This window comes from Phymastichus coffea, unplaced genomic scaffold, assembly GCF_024137745.1.
Source record: "Phymastichus coffea isolate CEN01 unplaced genomic scaffold, Cenicafe_Pcof_1.1 PCOF00135, whole genome shotgun sequence".
Lineage (NCBI taxonomy): Eukaryota > Metazoa > Arthropoda > Insecta > Hymenoptera > Eulophidae > Phymastichus > Phymastichus coffea.
In genome coordinates, this window is record NW_026706946.1 from 44,202 (window position 1) to 65,979 (window position 21,778).

At 37.0% G+C, this 21,778-nt stretch overlaps 1 protein-coding gene across 5 annotated transcripts in view; it reads left to right on the forward strand.

The window, feature by feature from the left end:
* Positions 1-21,778, forward strand: part of LOC131671802 (fat-like cadherin-related tumor suppressor homolog) — a 65,750-nt gene that overhangs the window by 32,870 nt on the left and 11,102 nt on the right. For 3 of the 5 annotated variants that reach the window (XM_058948526.1, XM_058948527.1, XM_058948531.1), the window contains exons 3-16: positions 3,841-3,947; positions 4,159-4,363; positions 5,269-5,330; positions 9,564-9,719; positions 10,589-10,714; positions 15,539-15,694; positions 16,357-16,570; positions 16,929-17,497; positions 17,647-18,222; positions 18,575-19,017; positions 19,168-19,729; positions 19,800-19,971; positions 20,069-20,293; positions 20,434-20,457. In XM_058948526.1, coding sequence (XP_058804509.1) covers positions 3,841-3,947; positions 4,159-4,363; positions 5,269-5,330; positions 9,564-9,719; positions 10,589-10,714; positions 15,539-15,694; positions 16,357-16,570; positions 16,929-17,497; positions 17,647-18,222; positions 18,575-19,017; positions 19,168-19,729; positions 19,800-19,971; positions 20,069-20,293; positions 20,434-20,457 — 3,597 coding nt within the window. The remainder of the gene's footprint in view (positions 1-3,840; positions 3,948-4,158; positions 4,364-5,268; positions 5,331-9,563; positions 9,720-10,588; positions 10,715-15,538; positions 15,695-16,356; positions 16,571-16,928; positions 17,498-17,646; positions 18,223-18,574; positions 19,018-19,167; positions 19,730-19,799; positions 19,972-20,068; positions 20,294-20,433; positions 20,458-21,778) is intronic. The other 2 variants (XM_058948528.1, XM_058948530.1) reach the window with 2 other exon arrangements.

Sequence of the window (21,778 nt, forward strand, 5' to 3'; positions counted from 1 at the left end):
ATGTAAAAACAATTACATGCACTCTTTCCATTTGATCAAGGAACAAGTATCTCGCTTCGACGGGCATTTTCTTCCTTTCGAAATTCTAAAACAGGAGAAGTTCACACGTCAATCGAGATTGAAACTTTAGCGTATCTGAAATTTAAAACGTCGAACTTTGATACCACTACTGTTGCTGTTACTTCTGCTGCCAGCGAAGGCTTTAATTAAAAAGCATTGCACTCGCAAAAGTGCTCGCGAGTTATGCGGCCCACACACGCGCACAGATGTCGATCGCACAAAAGATACATATTTTCTCGCTTCTCCCCCTGCAGGCATTTTTTTAGCTTCACTGTAAGTGATATCAGATTTTCTCTCCTTTCTCACAATTTACGAGTATACGTAAAATTCTTTACGTGTATTTCTTTCTTTTTCTGTGTCACGGTTGCTCTTGTGTGCAGTTAAAATTCATACACTTTTAGTCAATCATACGAGCGATATGTAAGTTATTGTGGTTTTCTTTTTATTTTTATTATCGGAGTCATTCGTTTTTATTATAATACCCTATAATTATCCTATATTCACTAATCCAGCGTTCAAAGCGAACACTTATTTCTCGTCAATTATTCAGTAACGAACACATATCAAAGCTTTATATCTTCTGCCCCAAAAACTTGTATATTACAATCTCTCTCTTATATTCCCCCCATCTAAAAAGATAAGTGCTTTCCAGAAGAATAAAGGAGACTCATGCAACTTAGCTACAAAATGTAGTCCTACTGATATCACTGCAAGAAAAATAAAAAAAAGAGCGTTGACGCGGCTTTTAGAGTATGACGGGATAATACCTAGGAGTTTTTTTTTAATTTCAGAGTGCACTCGTGCAATTATATCAAAGCTGCTTGCTGTTGCGAAAAAAGCGCGAACGAGGTAAACGTAATCCTTGCGGTTTAGCCTTAGAAACTCGATAAATGATGCTGTCTGTAGGAAGCGATTAATAATTCGCGAAGGTAGTGGTGTGAAATTTTCGACCAGAGACTCGCATTGTACGCATAAATTCTTCCCTCTCTCTTTTCGCTCAATACTGGAAATTTTCCTGACTTCATAAAGAACACCGTCATTCACCATCCGGCCAAAGTCGCGTCCTGTTGCGCAGCTCTGCGAGTTGTCCAAGTTTTTACAGCGTGTACATTAGCAGTTTCTCCACTACCTTGAGTTGAATAGTTTTCTTAACCCTAGGTAGGCTGGTTTCCGGAAGGCCCACTTTATCGAGACTATCCTCTTGGATAATGCCCGCTATGTCATTCAGAAGCGCAAGATCACTGTTCTTGTGTTTTTTCACTTCTCAAAGAGGTTCAATTTTATTTTGCATGAATCGTGAATTCGCAAGCTTCGGGATCTCTCTATTAGAGGTATTCGTTATATTTCGAACCATATTTTAGGCATTGGTTGATGAGGTTAGTTCAGTCTTTGAGTGATTACGTGCTGCCTCGGGCGTTCTGTAAGGGAGTATGTACTCGGACACCTGCTTTTCTCAATGTTTATGAATGATCTTTCAAGCGTTCTTTGCTTTACAAATTACATCCTTTGCATCGATGATAACACAAATCTATACCCTATATCTCGCCAGTAACCCAAATCTATGTTAGCTGCTTCCCACGTAACATTGCAGAGGGAATATTGAAGAGCACAGTACGACTACAAGCTGTCGTCAATTGGGTCGGAGCCAACAGACTCAAGTTAAATGTTGTAAGACAAAAGTTATCTACCTGTGTAGTGTAGCGTTGATCCCTATGCCTGCACCAAAATTTTTATTGATAGTACCTCAATTCTTTACTCACTGGAGGTTAAACGTCTCGGTATTATTATCTCTTCTATCCTCAAATGGAAGCGCTACTTGGTTAACATCATTAGACAAGTCTACCGGTTTCTTCATTTTCTCAAATTCTTCAAGAGCTCACTTCACTTTGTATGAAGAAGAGCTTTTTGGAAACCTTAGTTTTCCCACACTTTTCTTATACCTATACGTCTTCATGGATTTCGACAAAACTCAATCAGCATAACTACAGATAACAGAATGCCTACGTCCGCTTTGCGTTTGGTTTGGTTTAATCTTATTCATCTGTTCGAGTGATATACCACCCAAATATCATTTTATTGTCTTTGGCTCAGGTGGCTTGCCCTCTTCTTACTGAGAAATCTTGTTATGGCCAACTTAATGTATCGTATTGTCTCCAATGGCTCACTACGTTACCTGACGGCTCGTCTCTCTTGCTTAGATCTCGATGTCATTACTAGACGCTTTCCCAGAAACCCACCTACCGTTTTCTATTGCAAGATATTACGAACCGAAGCTTGGAAGAGATCCTTTTCGATTCGCATAGGAAAGTTCCTCAACGACATCAGTATTACCAGTACACCAATATTTTTGAAGAATGTCTATATGAGTTCAAATCCTGGCTTTTTTTCCTCTTACTGTTACCTGAGTACTACAGCTCGAGGCGAGAATTTCACATTATATGGTTTGACAAATTGAATTTGCCTACTGTTTATCGGCTTTTCCCTCCCACTTGGTCTGCTACCTGAGAGAAGGTTACCTGCTCGCTGTCTTAACTTCGGCTTCCTTGTAAGTATCGATCAGTACCCATGATGACACGAATATCCAACCCACATATGTATGATCGAACCTTGGAGTTCTCTCTTCTGAGGTTTGCTAGTTTACGTTCTGGGATTCATGACTATCACTATTGCTATCATTATAATTTTATTTTTTGCGCTGTTGCATTTGTTTTCTGCGTTTTTACTTTATTGCAATCATTTAACCTCGTGACAGTTAACGTTTTTGCCGTTCTTAATGTTACATCAACTAGCCTGGTCATGAAACGCTACTTCGCTTTTCTGCACTCTTTAATCTTAAAATTGTAATAGAGTTATACTCTAACAGTGGATTAAAATTAGATCAATATCAATATCTCTCTATAATCTATAATCTCTGTTTTGATCGATCGCTGTCGAACTATTGATAAGCGCGATTAAGGCCGTGCGCTTGTGTTGGAAATAATTGTAAATTACGCGAGTCTAAATTAGTTTTACATTTTTACTCGCCTACTAACTTTGTTGAATTTACATTCTGTTTCAAACTAAATAACAATTAATTTTTACATATTTGCTCGCATGTGAGCTGTGATTTCGTCCATTACACGCTCGGGTAGTATCAGTGCTATTTACGCGCGAGTAATTGATAAACTTGTAATATCGAACGACACGCGCCAATTCAATTTGCTCAAAAGAGCATTATATAGTGGCCCACTTCTCTATAAGTGAACTGTGCAATACACGAAGACATCGGTGTAATCTCTGATAAAATATTTTATGAAGTGTTGCTGATGCTAAGCGGATTCGGCGTGGAATTTTTATTTACTCAACTGTCAGCCAACGTGACGTCCAACTTAACTGCCAACAGTACAATACATGCAATAGTAAAATACAAGCTAAACTCAAACGAAACTCTGCGACGATTAAAATCTGCAACTTTTAATAGAGCTTCAAAGATCATCCGACTGCCTGACGCAAAGCGAAAAAAGAGAAGAGCGTCTCAGTGCCATAAATCATTTTCACGCTGCAACCTATAATGAGCGATACCGCGCTGCTGCTGCTGCTGCAGGGCGCGGCACTTTAATTATTCGCCAGGGCAATGGTCGACAAGCGCTCGGGAACCGCCTTGGTCGTGTTACCCCTCTCTCTCTCTCTCTCTCTCTCTCTCTCTCTCCTCTCTCTCTCTCGCTTGCAAATATACCTTCACGCAAAAATCTCGATTCTTCGTCTGCTAAATACAAATTGAAATTCCTTCTAATTTTGCAGGAAACATCAAGACCAAAGCGATACTGGACGTAGAGGCCAAAAGCGGTTACTGGCTGACCGTTTATGCACAGGATCACGGCGTTGTTCCGCTCAGCTCCAAACTGCAGGTGCGTCATGCATTTTGATTGGATAATATACACACACGCGCATGTGCTTTGTCCTCCTCCCCCTCAGTCATTATTTAACTGGAGGAAATTTGATGTATGTGCGCGCACGCGTAATGAATTTAGTACTCCGGCGCGAGCAATTTTCGAATATGTTTCGTTTCCGTGTAAAATTTAAATGCACGAAATACAAGATTTTGCTTGTTACATGCAGGTGTACGTGGAGGTACTAGATGAGAACGACAACATACCGCTGACCGAGCAGCCGGTTTACTATCCATCCGTGCTTGAAAATTCGCCGGCCGGTATTAGTGTGCTTCAACTTCGTGCTTTCGACAAAGATGTTACGCAGCAGGATTTCACTTATTCCATCAGTAGTGGCAACGCCGAGGGTTACTTTCTTATCAATTCATCCAGTGGTGAGTTAAGCATAGTGCTTTCTTTTTAGATGAATCGTTACTTTCGGTGGAAAGGAAAAGAGTTTTCGGAACAAAATTTTTGCAAATCGTTGTAATTCCGCTTATTTGAATATTTTTTTACTGGCCGCATGGAATTTTTCATCCTTTCTTGTCTCTTTACAAACTCCCTCCTTTTTTTCTTTGTCAAAAAAAAACAAAAGAGCATCGTGAAAATTTTAAGCGTGCTAATCTTCGCAAAGCGCGTTGGCGGTTTACGAGCTAAAGTTTTTCGTTGGGATGCCTTAGCAAGGCTCGCATGGAAATGACAAAAAATAAAACAAAAGTGCATAAATTCAAATGTCACTAGCATACATGAGAAAATGTTTGATGAAATATCATACTCCGAATGTTTACGAGTTGGAACTTTAAAAAAGCCACTAAAACGTTTAACGTTTGTAAGTAATTTCATAATCGAATATATACTTTTGTACAGAATAAAATTTTTGTAAATATTCTAAAATTCTAGTTGGTACGAGCTTTTATATGTACATACAGTCACGGAATGAGAGGGAGAGAGAGAGAGAGAGAGAGAGACAGAGAAGCAAGTTATAACACTGCTATTAAAGGCTTCTCTGCCTGTCTGTCTGTCTGTCTGTCTCTCTCTCTCTCTCTCTCTCTCTCTCTCTCTCTCTCTCTCTCTCTCTCTCTCTCTCTCTCACACACATCGGTCAGCAGTCAGATCACTAGAGAAATCCTACCGGGACATTAAAAAAAAAACAAGTTGATAATGAGACAACACTGATCAAAGTCAACGGTCGGCGTTAAAGGACTCTGCGGAGTACACACAAGCAAGACGATATTTTCGTTGTTGTGAGGGGAGTAGGGAATAAAACTGATTAAGTGGAACATTTTCTCTTTGTTTGCAGGCTTAATAACGACAAGCGGTCGCAAGCTGGACCGAGAAAATCAGGCCGAGCACATACTCGAGGTAAAATACACCGCAATAAAAATACAGGGCATCCTTTGCCGTCCGAAAACTGTATCACGTGGTGACGAGAAGAGATTATTAATTTTGGAATCTTATCTTCCAACGTCACTGCCACTGTTGCTGTTGCTTCGGCGAATCATCAATTTTTATTTGCTCATAGAGACGCTCGCGCTGGGATTTACATGAGTATTATGAGTATATAAGTCACATGAGATTGCTATTTGTCGATCAATTCTCTTGTAAAAATCACCCCCTTTCGTTATTAAATTTTGATTGTAATTTGATATCAAGTGACTAATTTTTCAATTCTAAAGTCACATTGAATTATACAAGTAACATTGTGTTAATGCAAGCTTGTAAGCTCAAGGCAAGCTTTAAATTGGTTATTTGCTAAGAATTTCATTTTGATCTTTATTATAGAAAAAAAAAGAAAGAAAAACGTTAGACAGGTTAAATGAAATAAACTTTTAAAAAATTGTAAAATTACATCACGTAACTCGTTTTAAATTAGTTCTAAAAAAAATTCTTACGCATAACACGTGAAATAAAAGTAAAAAATATTTAAATTTGTGCGTAGAGCCTATTAGCTACGTGTATTTTTATTATTTCGTCTCGCATCTATCCGATCAGACGAATTAAAAAAAACATACGTATACATATATTCGAAATACCATATCACACGCACATTGATGTTGATTATAAATGAAAACTTGGTCGGAGTGTGGCCTCCGAGGATGCGCAACGTATAGCTTCACTTAGCCTAATTAAATTTTATATTCTTTAATCCATTTCATTAACTTTAATGACGTTAATGGAACATTTATATTTTCTGTTTCGCTTTTTTAGTATTTTTTTCCTAAGTATTCAATTTTATTTGTAATTCATCTAGAATGCTTCACGTACACATACAGTATTTTAAACGTAATTTCCTAATTGTTAAAACCAGATAAAAAAAAAAGTATGCCGCTCTTCAATATTCAATATCATAGAGCGCTATAGGAATATCTGTTCCCCACTAGTATACGATCGTACAGAGAACAGTTCGAAGAGAAATATAAAATTTCACCGTAGAATTCAACGTAAACCCCTTTCTGCCATGTACAAAAGTCGATCCGTATATACGATTCGTCCAGCATATATAGAATTCAAAAGCAACACGAGTGAAAGCATGTCTCTAGAGTGAGCATCTCTTGCAAACGAAGTTCCACAGGTGTCTCATGGAGTAGTGTGGAAGAGAGGACATCGAAAAGTCAAATGAGCCGCAGCAAATCAAAATCATATCTCTCGCTCTGTCTGTCTGTCTGTCTCTCTCTCTCTCTCTCTCTCTCTCTCTCTCTCTCTCTCTTTCTCTCTCTCTCTCTCTCTCTCTCTCTCTCTCTCTCTTACTCTTTCTCTATGCATATATTCTTTCTGTCATGTATATACCGCTATCAAAAGAAAAAGAAGTAACCCCAAAGAGAGTACAAGTATATACGCTTTCAATTTCATAGCCGACTGCGGCTTCTTCTTCTACTTCTGGCAATCTCGTTAGTGGAATGGCTAAAGCTGTTTATCTTTCCGTGGCAAGTTTAACTTGACCGTCTCTGCCCGTGTGTAATTAAGGTATTACCCTTTGTGCGGTAAGCAGAAACGAAATTCAGACTCAACGAGCCGATTAACTAACTTTCCCTATTAGTTATGGCACCCTTTTCAAGATTTGACCAAATCGGATTTTTTCCTCTGCGGAAGAAGGACGGATTTCGACAGCGGCACTTTTCAATGGTGGTCGACAAGTCAGAGTATTCACGAAAACCGAGAGTGAGCTTGAAAGTCACGCGACACTCGTGGGAATAACTCCCTTTTCTAGAGAGCTACGGCCACGTCCTTTTGAATAAGCCCACCGCTGTTGCCGCTGACATGGAAAAGAGAAGCTCGGAAAACCCATTTGATGCCTAGTAGTTTTTTATTTGCTTGCATAGATTACTGGAATATTTGTATTTTGATTAATGAGAAAATTTCGATGAACTACGATAAAAATAAAAATGATGAAAAAACTTGAAACAGAAACACAATTATTACAATATTAAAAATTTTTAATTAACTTTTTTTAATTTTCTGTCTGTAAATTCGAATTTGACGAAGAAAAAACAATTACTTTCCATTTCACCACGTAGAGAATAAGCGTGCAATATTTAGTGAAAGTCATTCATAAAATTTCGTACTGAAGTATTTGTTAAAAATCAGAATCTTGCTGGCGCAAAATTCAGCAGCGCACAGAGAGAATCCCAATTTCAATAATCCAAATCATTAACTTTCTCTCGTTCTCACCCCCTCACACACCTTCCATTTGCATGTAAATCACAAGGTTTGCACATTGCTCATTCCCTGTAATTCTTCTGCGTTCTTACACTAGTGTTTCCTTACCTCTTTTCCTCTCTCTCTCCTCACTCTCTCAAGTTTGCACGTCGGGTAGAATTAATTGGCCGTGCCGTTTCTTACATCTCGCGCGTGTAAAGCAAAAAATGAAGACCAATTAATAACGGAAGTAAGGGCACAAGAAATTCCAGGACAATCTCGTAAATTCGCCTTTCTACTACACCAGCTGTAACATCCATGTAGCGGGCGTATTGAAAAGTTTTTTCGGCGTGAGTAATGTGAGTTTGCGAGGAGCTTTGATGAGTATTCTTTTCAATTTCGATTTGTTCTACCTTCCGGTGGCGGGTAAAAATGATGTCCCAGTGACACGCAGAGAATTGAGAAAAATATCGAAGGTTTACATCGACGAAAAATATATTTATACGCCTATTTGTAGAAGAATAATGAGAGTTTTCTATTTCGATGTCTGTTTCGAAGTTTTATATATCCGTGTACCTACGTACAGTGTAATTTATAATGAAATTAATTTGTAATGAAATCACAAATTGTACTTGGAAGTTTAACAACCAAGTTATCTCAAATTGAAATTTCGAGGAAATCAGATTAAATAGATACTCTGCATAAGTAATTCGATTAAGATTCTTTCTCTTCGGCGACTTCAAATAAACGTTATTACGCGATCGTAAAACTTGGAGAAAAAGAAACATTCGTTCTAAATTTAATGCGTGTTCCGCATGATTCTTTAGCAATCTCATCTGCAGCGCGCGAACAAACCAGCTTTCGGTCTAACGACTTTTCTCCCGTCGAAAAAAGTTTTTTCCGTGGAAAAATAACACGAATATTACCTACCATCAGCGTGAAACAAGAATTTTCTCTGCTCCTCGCCAGGATTCCACTGTGTTGGAATTACCCGTGTCACGGATAAATGTGTGTTGGTATTTGGACAGTAGAGAGCTGTCGCAATCGCGTAGTCATCAGCGACACCTGTGCGTAAACTGAATTTCGGGGGAAAGTAGGAGGAAGAGAAGAGTAGATGGGAAGCCTGTGGAAGCTGATAGTACTCCATGAGAACTTTCCTCGTCCAACTCTCTACCCCCTCTCCCACCCTTATTTCAGCCGCTTAACGACCCAACTCCGTCCGTCTGTCCGTTTTGCCATACGGTGGCCAGCTAAGAAAGAAGTCCTAATTGCGAATATTGACTAATTGAGATAATAATGACGAGAAACGAACCAGCCGTACGTGTGCCGCTTTTTCTTGTTTGTCAATTCTACTTGACTCGTGCTTATTGTTTAATTACATGCTTATTCTTGGAAAGCTCTGATGAGGTGCTTTTCGAATGCTGTTATGCCTTTAATTGAAATATATCCGTTTCTAATGGCCAGTGTTTACTGTTTACTTAATTAATACAGAATAAGTTAATATTAAATGGCAAAATTTTGTATATTCGTTTCATAAATCTATTTCAGTCAATTTTTTATTCGATCGTATGTGGTACGTTTCACTTACTAATTTCAATCACAAAGCGACGTTATAAGTGAAAAATTACTTTCGAGATATGTATCTGATTCTTATCGATCCTCTTCATTAAATTTCGATCACAGATTATTACTTATAAATTTCATTGTAAATTGCAGTTTATTTAAATGTATACACAACTAAATTATAGCCCTTAACACTTCAGCCCGACGTTAATAAGAATAAAAGGAAAATAGAATAAAACGTATGTACTCTTAGATTCCTTCATGAAAACAGTAGCAACAGCAGCAATTGTGGCGATGTTTATCTTAAGACAAATTTAGTGTCTGTGTATAAAAGTGTAAAATTGTGTGTGTGTATGTGTGTGTGTGTATGTATGTATATAAGTGGTATCTTTCCAGGTGACGGTGAAAGACGATGGTAGACCAGCGTTGTCGTCGACGTCGCGGATCGTGGTTCAAGTGGAGGATATAAACGACCACGGACCGGAGTTCGAAGCCAAGTTCTACATTGTTCATATTCCAGCCACACTGTCCCTTGATAAACCTCTTTTCCAGGTAAAAGAAACACAAAATTCTATCCAATGAAAATTTTTATTTACGTATGTCTGGCTGCGTGTATGGTGTGGTGCGCAAAAGAGTTCTTCATGATTGGTTTTACCGGCAAGGAAGCACGTATCGTTTTGTGGGAGTTTTATTGTTTGTTCTTAGGACACCACAGTCCATTGTACACATTGTTTGGTCTTTGAATTGTCTGATTTTGTTCTTATACGGAGGTGATTTATTGTTGGCTTTTAATTGTGTTTATCTTTAGTGTGATTTCTTTATTTAGAATCGATGCACCGTACTTATCTAATTTTGTACTTGTGTAGTTGGTTTTTTTCTGTATGTTGAAGTGAAAGCCATTAACTTGTTTGCGTTTCGTTTTCTGTTGTGGAAACTGAGGGTTGCTACCTGTAGCTCATAAAGTAATTACAAACGATTGGGTAATTTAATGTTTACCAGCTTAATTATTTACTAAAAACCTAAATTCAACATTTTATAAATTCAGTTATTACTTTCTGTTACTTGTTGTTTGTTAGTTCAGTTATGAGAAAAATTAATTTTCAAAAAAATTATACTATTAACAGTTTATTGCTTCTAACGAGAACAAAATTCAATTGAAAAATCAACTATTCCCTCCACACAATAAGTTTATCTCGTAGACATTTAACGTAAAACATAATTTATTTCTTCCTTGAGAAAAAATAAAGGATTAAAGATAAAAGACATCCCCATACGCTATACGCTTTAACACTCATTTGAAGAAAAGCCTTTTGCGATGAACCGTTGCGATGAGATAGAGAAAGAAAGGAAAATTGTGTTGTTATATTTTGTGATTTGTTTTTCTTTTCTTCTTTCTCTGATTTGTCGCTGCTTACTTATAGCAAAGATCCGGCGGTGGTGACAGAGATCAACGAGTCGAGTCGGAGCTCGCGGTTGACGCTCTGCTCGAAAACGGCACCTGGGAAAGCTTCCCTCCTGATAGTATCTCGGGCAAGCGTGTCTTCAGGGTAAGGTGTTTTCCTCCTCCTTCTTCTGATCATCGCGCTACTGCACGCATATACACAATTTTCATCTCTGTTTTTGTAACAACAATGCACTAACCATGGCGTGCGAAGACGTTACGACATTTGACAGATTGATTGAAGGTTTCAAAATGATTTGGAAATAAGAATACAGTAAACTAGCGATGTTTGATTGTAAATGTTTCATTATTTAATTATAAATATCATTTGTTGGGAAACGATATTGTGATCATATGTTTGCTTGAAAGTTAGTGCTTCATTTATGCATCAGTGATTGAAAGTTATTTCATAATATGTATACATACTCGTGCTTATTGATGATCGTAATCAGTAAAACACAGATGCAGTTTTGATAGCTAAATGCACGCGATATTTACACTTCAATTAATTCCAATAGATTTCCTAACCATAAACTTGTCAATGTCTTTAAAGAAGCACAAACTGACTCCAAAAGAGGAAGAACTTTTGAATGTATGCTATGTAAATACCAAAAAATCAAATAATATCAAAATCATGCGTGCAACAGTTCACTACCTCATTCGCCAAGAAAGGTAGAAAAATCCATCATGGTACGTAAGCATGTGTGTACGTGCGCGCGTTCGAGTATGTGTATGTGTGTGTCTGTGTGTGCGTTGCATGTATATACCAACAATCAAACCCTCGACAAAAAATGTAGCTATAGACGCTTTGTAGGCTCGATTGTCTCTTTTTCCTACCCTCAATGGTCATTTTGCTGAGCGTACTAACTAACCACAATGCCCGTTAAGCTCAATTCACTCACCCACAAATTCCAAAGCGAAACCTATTAGTTTATTCATATGTATCCGCACTTGTCAACGCTGCATTGTATGTGCTAAGCAAATGCGCTTTGTGTTTGTACATACCTATCCTGTTTCTGCATGAAATCAATATCATATACGTGCCGCTCGCGTGGTGCTGAAAACGCCCCTTTTCCCCTTATGTGCTTTATCGTAAAGTATGCTTTGCTTTTAATCCGAATTTTCAACTATGTAAAAATTATTATAGAGTTTGCTGCAGGATTTTATAGTGTATGCGGCATACACTTGCTATCCTTCACGCAATTTATTTGACCTTTCAATCAAGGTAAAAATTTTTGTTTGAATGTCATTTAGTTTTCCAAGCGTCTATCTACTTTTTCTTTCCGTCTTATGTAGAGTTGTCAGATTTTTTCGGCGTGGTACTTGGTTTAATTTAATAAAACTGGCTAATATCTGAATTTTAATAAGTAGATTGTTCTTAAATTTCTTGTTTTAAGGAGATTCTATAACCAAGTACTTAACTTCAAGTAGCTGCGCGATGAAAAAAATAATTTTAGCCTTCTACTCGCTTGTTATAAAAAAATTATAGATAGATCGAAGCGAAAAAATTTAGAAGTACTCCTCATAGTATTTAGTTTCTGATATTCTTTGCCAGAATACGATATTAACTTTTATTTGTCCACAAAAAATTATAACTTTGTTTATACCACATTGTTTGATAAGGTTTCGAGAATACGTGTTTCAATTGATAGGTCTATATATTCAGTAAAAAAATTTTTTAAATATATTTAGTGAATCAGCGCGGTGTTGCGGAAATAATTTCCGGCATTTTTAATAATTTTCGTTAATAGCATAAAAAACCCATGGTAACTTATAATTTTAAACACGGCAATTTCTTCAGAATTTAATTAACTTCGTTTTTTTATAATGTTCTTAAATTTCTTTATATGTTATTTTTCAAAAACAAAATAGAAAAATCTGTGTCTTACAGAAAAATACATTGGAAACTCCATTTAGTATATGTTTAATTGAATTTTAATATGGAAAGAAATCCGTACATTTAGTTATAAAGAGATGAAATAGAGTTTTCAATGAATTTTTTTATAAGACACAGAGTTTTTCATTTGGTTTTGGAAAAATAACAAAAAAATTTAATTAAGAACATTACAAAACTTTAATATAACAAAGTTAATGAAATTCTGAAGTGAATGCCATGTTCAAAATATAAATCACCGTGGCTTTTTTATGATTTTAACGAAAATATTGGTAAAAAGTGTCGGAAATAATCGTCACCACGATGCAACACTAATTCACTAAATAGTTTTTAGAATTTCTTCTAATAAATATATCGATCCATAAATTGATACACGTTCTCTTGAAACCTTATCAACAAATGTAGCTTAACAATATAGATTAACTCTTTATATATTAAGTAAGATATCTGCAAAAAATTTTATAAAGATAAATAAGTTTTTCATTCCCTAAAATTAGTTTAGAGGTATATACGAAGATCGTTCAATAAGTTCGTGACTTTAAATAAAAAAACACTATTTATTTAAATAACTCCAATTTGTTTTTTAACATAGTCTCCTTTCAACTCTATACATTTATTATAGCGGTGCTCAAGCTTTTTGATGCCTTCTGAAAAGTAATTTTTATCGATCTCTTCAAAATACTCATTTGTCACAGCAATTATCTCTTCGTTGAATGAAAATCTTTTACTCGCAAAGTAAAGAGTGACCGTAAGTTTCGCTTGTTTGGCAGTCCTTGAAATCTAACTTCAAATCTGTGCTAAGTAATCGTTTATGAGACTTTTATCTCCTGAAAATTCTAAATTGTGGCAGCATTTGGTTCTTAAGATATCGATAATCAAAATTGTCAATTTTGCATGGGTTCTCAATTCAGTTATCGTTTTCCGATTTATTACATACAGCAATAATTAAAAAAAATTGAACATATAAAATTCTTCCCTTCCTGCTTATATCAATTATTCAAACATTTCCTAGTTTGATAAATCAATATAAATAAGGTTCAACATAAATTATAATAATGGCAACCATCTTTGCGCGAAAGTATAAGACGTAATTGAACAACACATTTTTTTACTAAATGCTGGTATTGTTATTTATAACGCTATTCATGAAATTGATAATATTATAATCTAAAGAGTATGTATTTAATAAAGAAAAAGTTAACTACCTATTATATTTTATTGTTTCACCGAGAGTCGATTATCCTTGTTCAATTTTTCGTTGAATGTTAATTTGAAATGAATTTTTTAAATAATCAATCATTTAAATAATTTATACAAATGTAGGAAAATGTAATGCGATTCTTTACTTTAACAAAATCAAAAGCTTTATTAATTGTCCCAGATTATAGTTTACTGTTTTGAAGAAATTGGCATTATTTCTTAATTTCACTTTTGAACTTATTAATGATTGATAGATTAATAATTGTTATAGTTTTTATTATTGTTATTGCTGTTGTTGTTGTTATGAATAAGGTTACCAATGTAATAATGTATTGTAATGATTACGTTCTGCAGGAGGTTCCTGCATGCAGCTAGGACCTCACAGTTATGTTTGTTTCATACTGCATTTACTTAAAGTGGGATAATTCAGAATTAATTATTATCTCAGAACTTCATTATTCACTGCTGATTCCTACGAGACAGTAGTTCTTTCATAATTTTCTCTGTTTCCTATTTATTTTTTTGTTTACAAATGTAGCAATGTAATTTGGCAATGAAATTATATTTTTATCAGAATATAATTTAATAATACTATTTTTCTAAACTAGTATTTGTAAAAACTGTAAAATTATTTTTTTGAGTTTTAGAACTAATTCTTTTATTTTCATAAATCGAGAACTGAATGCAGCTTTAATCTGGAATTTTCAGTAGATTAAAGTCTCATCATAAAGTATCATTTAATATAGATTTGAAGTAAGATTTTAAGGGCTGCCAGAAAGGCCAAAAATGGCTTATTTTTGCGGTTACTCTTTTCGTGTCAGTAAACAAAAAATAATTAGAAGGAGCCAAATCTGGAGAATAAGGTAGATGTGGAAGTACTTCATAGCTTAAATCAAATAATTTGGTCGTTGCAATGATGAGCTAGTGCTCGCGTAAGCTGGTGCATTGTCGTGGTGGAAAAGAACTATTTTTTTCGCTAGATGGGGCTGTTTTTCCTTCAGTATGACATCGAATTTGTCTAATAATGAGGTATAATATACTTTTGTAATCTTTCTTCCATTCTGTAGGTAATCAATTAGTTTTATACCACTTGAGGCCCAAAAAATTAAAGCCATCACTTTTTCGGCTAATCGTACCAGCTTCACTTTTTTCGGCGCAGATTCATCTGGACCACTCCATATTTTCGACTAATTTTTCATTTCTGACGTATAATAATGAATCCATGTTTCATCGACAGTAACGTAGCGTCGCAATAACTTCTTTGGATTACGTTGAAACATGCTCAAACATTGCTCAGACGCAACGACACGAACTCGCTTGTTATCAGCTGTGAGCAAGCGTGGCACCCATCTTGCAGACAACTTTCTCATAACCAAACATTCATGTAAAATGTTCCACGTACATCCTACTGAAATGTTAAGAGCCTCACTAATCTCACGCATTTTTAATCGGCGATCGGCGAGTACAATATCAGGAACTTTATCGATCAAGTCTTGAGTAGTCACCTCTTTCGGACAGCTAGGACACTCAGCATCAGTTGTGTTCTTACAGTCACAACGAAATTCAATAAACCACTTTTCAATCATACCGTATGATGAAGCAGAGTCTTCATAATAAATTTAGTTTTCGTCAATATAAAAATTCCTAAAGTTGAACATTCCTAGATCAGAAGTTGAATCCGCGTATAGTTTTAATTTAATTTTTATAGAAATGAGTATGTTGAATCGTTAGCAAAACTCAAACACAATTGTTCCATGCAATTAGAACATCATTATAATCATTTATTAAAAAGTAACCAATATTTTTCATTACAATGATACACATTTTCTCTTATAGGCACTGGCGCACGACAAAGACATCGGTAAAAATGGGCAAATCCAGTATAGCATCAAGAGCGGTAAAGGTAAAGGCAAGTTTAAAATTCATCCGCACACCGGCATGGTCTACTCGCAAAAAGGTGGTTTCGAGGTTGGGCAAGATTTTGATATGATCGTGAGTTATGTTTTTAAAGATGATATTTCTTTTAAGTCACGATGCATTATTATTTTATGCATTCATTTTTGCATTATACATTATTGGAAAATATTTTCAAAAGAATCGTTTTACGTAAACGCAAAGCCACAAGTTAGTTTACATTTTTTCGATTAAGAATCTCAAAGAGATTAACAAACGCATATTGATGAGGCGCAGTGTCTGCCTTGAATTTCGAATGATTACGATCCATAACCTTTTTGCGCTCCAATTCTAGATTTCTGATCTCAGATAGAGTAAGCTCTCGAGAAAAAAAATGTAAAACAGAATTGTTCTAGCCTTCATGGATACCGATGTAGATTATGTAACTCTTAACAACAACGGAAACAACGACATTCTCGTTCGTATAAAATTGCTGGCTTAGGTTTTTTCACAAATGTCGCGTCATGAATATATTTAAATTCAATTTTTCAGATGACAAATAAATCGCTGCGGTCGTGTTAGCTGGTTATTTATACACTGCATGCGCAAATTTTACGTTGAACAAAGTTTTTTTTTTCACTATCTTAACATGAATAATAGAAACTTACGTTCGACATTATATTTCGAGAAAAATAATTGAATTAACAAAGACACAGAACCCAAGTTTGAAGTAATAAATTATTGTCGGATATCTTGTACAGATACGGGCATCGGATGAGGGAGAACCGCCACGCAGCCATCAAGCGAGAATTTCAGTACAGGTAGTGGAAACACCCAAAGAATCGGCGAATCCTCCCGTCTTCAAGAGTGTCAACCAAAGTGTTGAGGTGACGGAGAGCGATAACGTCGGCTTTTTTGTCGCTCTCATGCAGGCAAGCGATAAAGACGGCGATACACTTTGGTACGATATCGTCGGTAAGTGAAAATTCCTAGAGTTTTTCATTAATTTTCTCTCTTAGTACATCAGATTGTTCTGCGTTATACTTGGAATTGGCCAAAGCTCAATTGAATATAATGTACTTCTTTCTTACCTTACAAACGCTAGGTAGTTAATTAAAAAAAGAAACGTGATTGTATCATTGGCGGTTTTGTAGCGGAATTTCAGTAAAACTCAATGTCAATAAATAATCGGATAATTACCAAGTGATATTCATTTACATTTGAATTTTCACTGCTAGCTTCGCAAAAATAACGAATTAATCCATACACGCAAGTTGATTTTACTTGGAAGCGATCGTTTGTAATTTTCTCGCATCAAATTGTTTTTAATTAGACGGTGATCCAAGAGACGAGTTTGTGATTGGCCGTGACAACGGCAACATCCTGTTAGCGCGCCAGCTTGATTGGGAGACACAAAGTTCGTATAACTTGACGATCAGCGTGACCGACGGAGTGAACGTGGCATACACCCAACTGTTCGTCAAAGTAATCGATATCAACGACCACCGGCCGGAATTCAGCGAGTCGGTTTACCGCGTCGAGATCTCTGAGAACGTGGTCGAGAAGGGTGAAACTGTTCTTCAACTTCACGCTCAAGATCTCGATCAAGACAAACGGGTATTTTACTCATTGCACAATGCGCAAAACCAAGCGAGTCTGGAAATCTTCAACGTCGACTCGTTGACTGGCACGATAACGTTGAATCGAGCTCTGGATAGAGAAACAATCGAGGAACACGTATTGACAGTGATGGTGAAAGACCAAGGAACTCCGCCTAAGAGGAATTACGCGCGTGTACTGGTAACCGTGCATGATCACAACGATCACACGCCAATGTTCATCAGCGAGATCATCCAGGGCAAAGTATTCGAGACCTCGGCCGTTGGCACGGCTGTTGTGCAGGTTAGTAATTTTAGATTCTCGAATAACGGCGATTACACTGCTAGCGGAAGCGCAGTTCGCTATACCAGTCATTCTCGCTGCTTCAGCTATCTTTCACTCTCGTCCGGTTAGTTTTAACGCAATAAACGAACATTTTGGAAAATTTGCAGGTAATAGCGATTGATCACGATCGCGGTGAGAACGCAGAAATAACCTACGCGATAACCTCAGGAAACGTGGGTAACGTCTTCTCGATAGACTCCGAGCTCGGCGTCATCCGCGTAGCTCGTGAACTCGACTTGACCACATCGTCGGAATATATCCTACTTGTGAAAGCATCCGACCACGGCTCACCAGCGCTGTCGACGAGCATACCGGTGCACGTGATGGTAACTATGGCGGATAATGCGCCACCACGCTTCGTTAAGAGCAATGGCGAATTGGCTGCCGAGATCTACGAGAACGAGGAGGCTGGTAGTTTTGTTAAGCACGTCGAGGCACGATCCACCTCCTCCCTGCAGTATGAAATTATCTTAGGCAATGTGGGCGACGTGTTCTTTGTCAATCCCAGTACCGGGCTCATCAGCACACAAGAGGAACTCGATTACGAGACTCTTAAGTTTTATAATTTGACTATTTCTGCGACTAATATGGCTGGATCTACTGCACAGTGTAATGTTATTGTTCACGTGCTTGACAGAAACGACAATGCGCCGCACTTTATGCAAGCTGTTTACGCCGGACAGGTAACTTCTTTTTCATCTCTTGTACTTTTTACAGTTCGTTTCTTGAGAATAATTATTACTTTACTCGTCCTTACTTTTCATATGAAAGTACATTTGCAGGTGAAGATGTTGATAAAAATTTATTTAAATACTCATTCAATATTGTATTATCCACCAATTATTGTATAAATGTGGTGGAAACGAACTTCTTTAAGAATATTGATGTAAAATAATTTCGTTAAATATTTCATTTACAACTACATACACGCGCGCGCGCGTGCATACATACATTGAAAAAAAAATCTCAGCAAGAGAAAAAGTATCTGCCAGCAACTAAAAAAGAAACTAAAATAAAAATGTCTTTGATATACAGGTGAGTGAAGCAGCAAGTATCGGCTCGTTAGTTTTTAGCGCTAACAGCACAAGCTCACCGTTGGTAATTAAAGCCGAGGACGCAGACTCAGAGTTGAACGCATTACTTAATTATGACATCGTTGAGGAACTACCGCGCAAATTTTTCCATATAGATTCGAGTACCGGAGCTATACGCACGGTCATGCTACTCGACCACGAGACTATACCCGAATTTCAGTTTCGCGTCAAAGTCTCAGATCTTGGAAAACCTAAACTTTCGTTCGAGAGCACTGCTAAGGTCATCATTACCGTTGGAGATATCAATGACTGCCCGCCAAAATTTCTACAATCCGAGTATAATACTACGGTACTGCTACCTACTTGGAAAAATGTCGCGGTCGTGAAAGTCGAGGCTTACGATCCCGACACTACCAATACCTTGTCTAACCAATCGGCCTTGAGGTACGTCCATTATTTCAACTACATTATTTCATTGAGAAATTCTGATTTATAGTTCAATCTTACAATTAACCAATTAAAGATATTTCATAAGCAAAATAAGTTATAAATCAAATTCAACTTTTTATAAAATAAATAAACATCATTTACTAGGTACGATATAATCGACGGAAATCAAGGCCAAACGTTTCACGTAGATCCTCAAAATGGCACATTAATAATCAACAATTCAGACCACATGCGGAAAAACTATCAACTACAAGTTCGAGTATCTGATGGAAAGTATTCAAGCATAGCACAAATCAACATCAAAGTCGAAAAATCCGAAAGTTCCGGTTTGATTTTCCATAAAGATGTGTACGAGGGGACCGTGCTTGAAAACTCCACAAAAATCACAACAGTGACAGTCCTCAATGTCCTCGGTACAGCATTGAACGAGTACATCATTTTTACGATCCTAAATCCAACGGAATTGTTTGTGATTGGTCCAACTTCGGGCGTAATCAGTACTACAGGGATACGATTCGACAGGGAAGCCTGTGACAAATATCAGCTCATAGTCGAAGCTAAAAGTCGAATGCCTAAACAGAGGGTTGCCCATACTATTGTCAATGTGACCGTACTTGATATCAATGACAATTGTCCTATTTTCGTTAATTTGCCGTATTATGCCATCGTGTCGGTTGACGCGCAGAAAGGAGAAATTATCATGAAGGTAAACGTCGTGGTTCGACTTCATGAAAGCAATCCAAAAAATTTAATACAGAAATAATTTTCATTTCAAGGTTCATGCTGTGGATTTGGATAGCGGTGATAACGGAGAAGTCAGATACGAGCTGAAAAAAGGCCACGGGGAGTTGTTTAAAGTTTGCCGAAAGACAGGTGAAATATCATTGAAGCAGAATCTCGAGGGACATAATCGCGAATATCAATTGATGATAGCTGCTTACGATGGAGGTATAGCATATAATAGAGACTGATCGCATACAAAACATTGCAATGATGTCGTTTTGTTGTGTGTACTAACGTTTTCATTAACCTTAACATTCAACAGGAATAAGTCCATGTTCGGTGGAAGTGCCGGTGAACCTTAAAGTGATCGACCGCTCGATGCCGGTGTTCGACAAACAATTTTACACGGATAGCGTGCTCGAGAGCATCGAGGTTCACTCACCCCTTTCGTTGTCCATCCAGGCGAAGTCGCCGTTGAATAGGAAACTCATTTACAGCATCACCAGGGGCAATGACTTTGAGGAATTCGCACTCGACTTCAATACTGGTAATTGCCACCTTTCATTTCTGTACATGTACACGTTTAAAAGTCAGTGTATAGAAATAGTATCTTATAAAGTCTTTTCGTGATTGATCGATTCAAAATACAATCTGTTTTTCTTTTTTGTTATTTCACATTCCCCGCAGCTCTCAACGGTAACAATGGCCCCTGTGAGTATAGTAAAATCCCAAAAATTAATCTGTTGTTTTTATATACACTGTTTTCTGTAAAACCACGCTACTTTGTATAGTCTTAGCCATGCATTACTCTCGTTTTGTTTTTGAGTTCATGTTTGCGCATGATTATTTAAATTTTCTGTATATATTAACATTTGCCGTTTTGCATTTGCTGTAAATATCAACTCTATCAGCCCCTATCATTTTTAGTTGATACGCGCCAAAAGCAAAGCGCAAGAAAATTACTTTTTATTATGTTCTTGAATATTTTTTGGTTTGCGTCGTTCTTATTGTCTAAAAATAAAACTTGTGTTGCGGTAGTCAAAAAGTTTTTTGTTTCGGATCTGTGGGCTTTAGTTGTACGATAAAAGAGCGGCGCTCACAATGCGCGAAGTTTGAAAACTTTGCCTCGTCATTCATGCACCATCATTTATTAAATTAAAAAGATAGAGAGAGAGAGAGAGAGAGAGAGAGAGGGAGAGAGAGAGAGAGAGAGAGAGAGAGAGAGAGAGAGAGAGAGAGAGAGAGAGAGAGAGAGAGAGAGAGAGAGAGAGAGAGAAGCCACTGAAAGTCGCAGCGCTCGCCCCTGCGTTTTTGTGTGAATTATGAATGGACCAGCGATTACGCTTTCACATCGTACTTCTCTCTCTCTCTCTCTCTCTCTCTCTCTCTCTCTCTCTCTCTCTCTCTCTCTTTCTCTCTCTAGATTCTTTTGCCATTTTCACCTGTATTATGCAATTGATTCAGCGAATGAACTAACTCCATTGCGTGCTCAGCTTTATTTCTATTGGATGCATGCGTTCTTTAACGCGCGTTTCTTATCCCTCTTCAAGTATCGCGTCTGTTTTCTTCAAAAAGGAAAAGCGAATTTTGACAGAGAGCGAGAGAGAAAGAGAGAAAAGAGCGAGAGAGAGAGAGACGATAGTGGAGAAAGTCGCTTTAAAAAGTTATTAAAACTATGCTGCGTGACGCGGTTCCTCTGATTTGGAATTCAATTTTTAGTATGGCAAGTTCCTCGGAAGTACTCATAAAACTTTTCAATGCAATCAGTTTTGTATGGCAAAAGCACGAGAAGCAAATAAACTCATTAAAGCTGCTTCAGTTTTATGATTAGAATACATATTTTAGACTGTGGAAAGTTATCTAAGCCGAGAAACTTGTTTTAGATCTCGGAAATTTGCTTGGTCATTTATGTTTGTTCGCGAAAGTAGATTTATTCAATTTTCGTTTCGTGCTGTTTAGCTTGTCTTGGAACACAATGAATGAGCTTTAATATAACGGCCAGTGTTATTTGCTGTTAAGTACTAAAAAGATA